Raw genomic sequence first — 2,048 nt, 5'->3', positions numbered from 1 at the left:
ATGAAGAATGTTACTTAACCTCTGTAAGCCCTGGTTTCCTTATGAGATAATTAATGAAAAATGCTTGTCACAGCTTAAACATTCAGTGAATATTAGTTCTTTGAATGGAGGCTCTTCCCTTGGAGAAGTAGTTGTAAGTTTTGCTAGATTTGTACTCGGATTTCGTGACATCTTGGTTGTGAATAAATAGCAAAATAATAGCATTTACTCTGTTTTAAAAATATGTATTAACTAATAAGTAAGCTTTGACTGCTGCAGTTATTTTATTCTGAACATTAAAAATATCTGATAGGTATGGATAGAGTCCAGTGTTCTAGGGATCTAGAATTGGCTCACCAGCTTCAACAGGAAGAAGACAGAAGGAGGAGATCTGAAGAATCAAGACAAGAATTGGAAGAATTTCAGAAGCTGCAGGTACAAAGTTTAATAGCAACTATAATATTTTGGTTCGGTAGGGTTCTTTTTTTTTTTTCCTTCTGTGACTTTTTATTAACTGGGGTTATGGGGAGGGTTTTATGAGAGCACATCCTTAGAACATTAGGAAATTACAGACAGACTTGAGATAAGTGTCAGACAGAACAGATGAAGCAAGCCCCTCAGCCATCTGAGAAACATTAATAATGTAAGAGTGCAGAAAACCAAATCTTTGTTAGTGATACAGGATGCGGGATCAAAATGGAGGCCTTGGCGCCCCCTGCTGTTGCAAAATAAACTTGCAACTTCATTTAGGTGTTTTGTTTTTGTTTTGAAGTTGTAATCCTCGCCCTTGTCACTGAGCCGCAAAAAGCAATTGTTTTCCCAAATCATTTCAGGCCTTCTCCAGTCAATCATTCTCCTCTCATCAATAACATTCAAGGACCCTATTTGAAAAACCACTCTTATTCATTCCTTTGTCACACCCCACACATTCCATTCCAGGAAGTTGGCAATCTCCCAATATACAGCCCGTGTTCTTCCCCTTTGAAATGCGAACTTAAATTGATTTTGTTTTTCCCTCTTCAAACTCAGAGGATGAGCATGTATTTACTACAAAGCTTTATTCCTCCTAGCAGGCAGATGGATTCTGCAGCTTACCATCACTGCCATTTTTCATCACTTAACTAGAATGCATTCCTCCACCTCCTCCCTACTCCTGCCTGACAACCATCAATTCTTCTGACCTTACTAGTGAACGTACTGAACCCTCTTTACAGTTATTTACCAGGAAAGACTGGACCAGAGACGTAAATAATACACCTCAATATACAATAGCTCAGGCTTAATGGGTAGGCAGAATTTCATTTGATGGTCATGAGAATCAAAAATATATACATGGAGCGGGTTTGGGGAGGAGGTTGAAGAGGGAGAAGGCATCTTGATGGCAGGAGAACTTGGTGGGAACTGTGGTGGTTTGTTTACTTGGATTTGCCAACGGGTCCGATGGATACGGGGTCTGTTTGCACTTCAGCGTCCAACATCCGCTTTGGTCCCAGGCCCTTCAGGAAGCCCCCAAGGGACTGCCACCGTTTCTCGGGTCTCTTTTGGGGTTTGTCCCCGTTCTGCAGTGAGTCCACCTCGACCACACACTCCTCCACGCTCGGGGCCGTTACTTTGGCTTCTTGCTTGTTGCTTTTCTGCGTGCTCTTCTCGACTGGTGACTTCTTGTCCTTCGAGGAGCCCTCTCTCCCCTTCTGGCCTGCTGTGGCCGGCTCCAGCTACGGCTCTGGTAGTGTGGTGGCCTGCTCTGTAGAGTCTGATGTTTGGTAGTCTGAATCTTTCCCATTTACTTCTTCTGAGTGGGCGCTCTCTCCTTCCCTTTTCACTGACATTTGCCTGAAAAACGCCATCAGGGAGGTTCTTGGTGGTTTGCCCTCTTCTCTTCTGGGTCTTACTTCTGTGGGTTCAGGTGTAGCATCTCTGTCCTCGTTGAGATCCACTGTTTGTGAGGCTGATTCTACTTCCTTGGAGTTTATAATCTCTACTGGTGATATACACACCACATTCTCCTCTGAACCTGTGGGGACTGAATCCTTTTTAATTGACTTTTTCCAGAACAGTTTGCCCAGAGG

At 43.3% G+C, this 2,048-nt stretch overlaps 2 protein-coding genes across 4 annotated transcripts in view; one reads left to right on the top strand and one right to left on the bottom strand.

Moving 5' to 3' along the window:
• ZUP1 (zinc finger containing ubiquitin peptidase 1) overlaps window positions 1-574 on the top strand; it is an 18,682-nt gene extending 18,108 nt beyond the window's left edge. For all 3 annotated transcript variants that reach the window (XM_023727712.1, XM_023727711.1, XM_023727713.1), the window contains exon 3: window positions 293-574. In XM_023727712.1, the coding sequence (XP_023583480.1) occupies window positions 293-519 (227 nt within the window). In that variant the 3' untranslated portion in view covers window positions 520-574. The remainder of the gene's footprint in view (window positions 1-292) is intronic.
• An 820-nt stretch (window positions 575-1,394) lies between these two features.
• On the bottom strand, window positions 1,395-2,045 carry LOC111819749 (breast carcinoma-amplified sequence 1-like; the record flags this gene model as incomplete). The annotated part of the gene is given in 1 exon segment (XM_023727717.1): window positions 1,395-2,045. A coding segment is annotated over 1 exon segment (651 nt), but the record flags the coding sequence as incomplete, so codon positions are not given.
• Window positions 2,046-2,048: the final 3 nt, after the last annotated feature.

The sequence above is a fragment of the Trichechus manatus genome, unplaced genomic scaffold, assembly GCF_000243295.1.
Source record: "Trichechus manatus latirostris isolate Lorelei unplaced genomic scaffold, TriManLat1.0 scaffold00017, whole genome shotgun sequence".
NCBI classification, from domain to species: Eukaryota; Metazoa; Chordata; class Mammalia; order Sirenia; family Trichechidae; genus Trichechus; species Trichechus manatus.
This window is presented reverse-complemented; position numbering and strand designations above follow the sequence as displayed.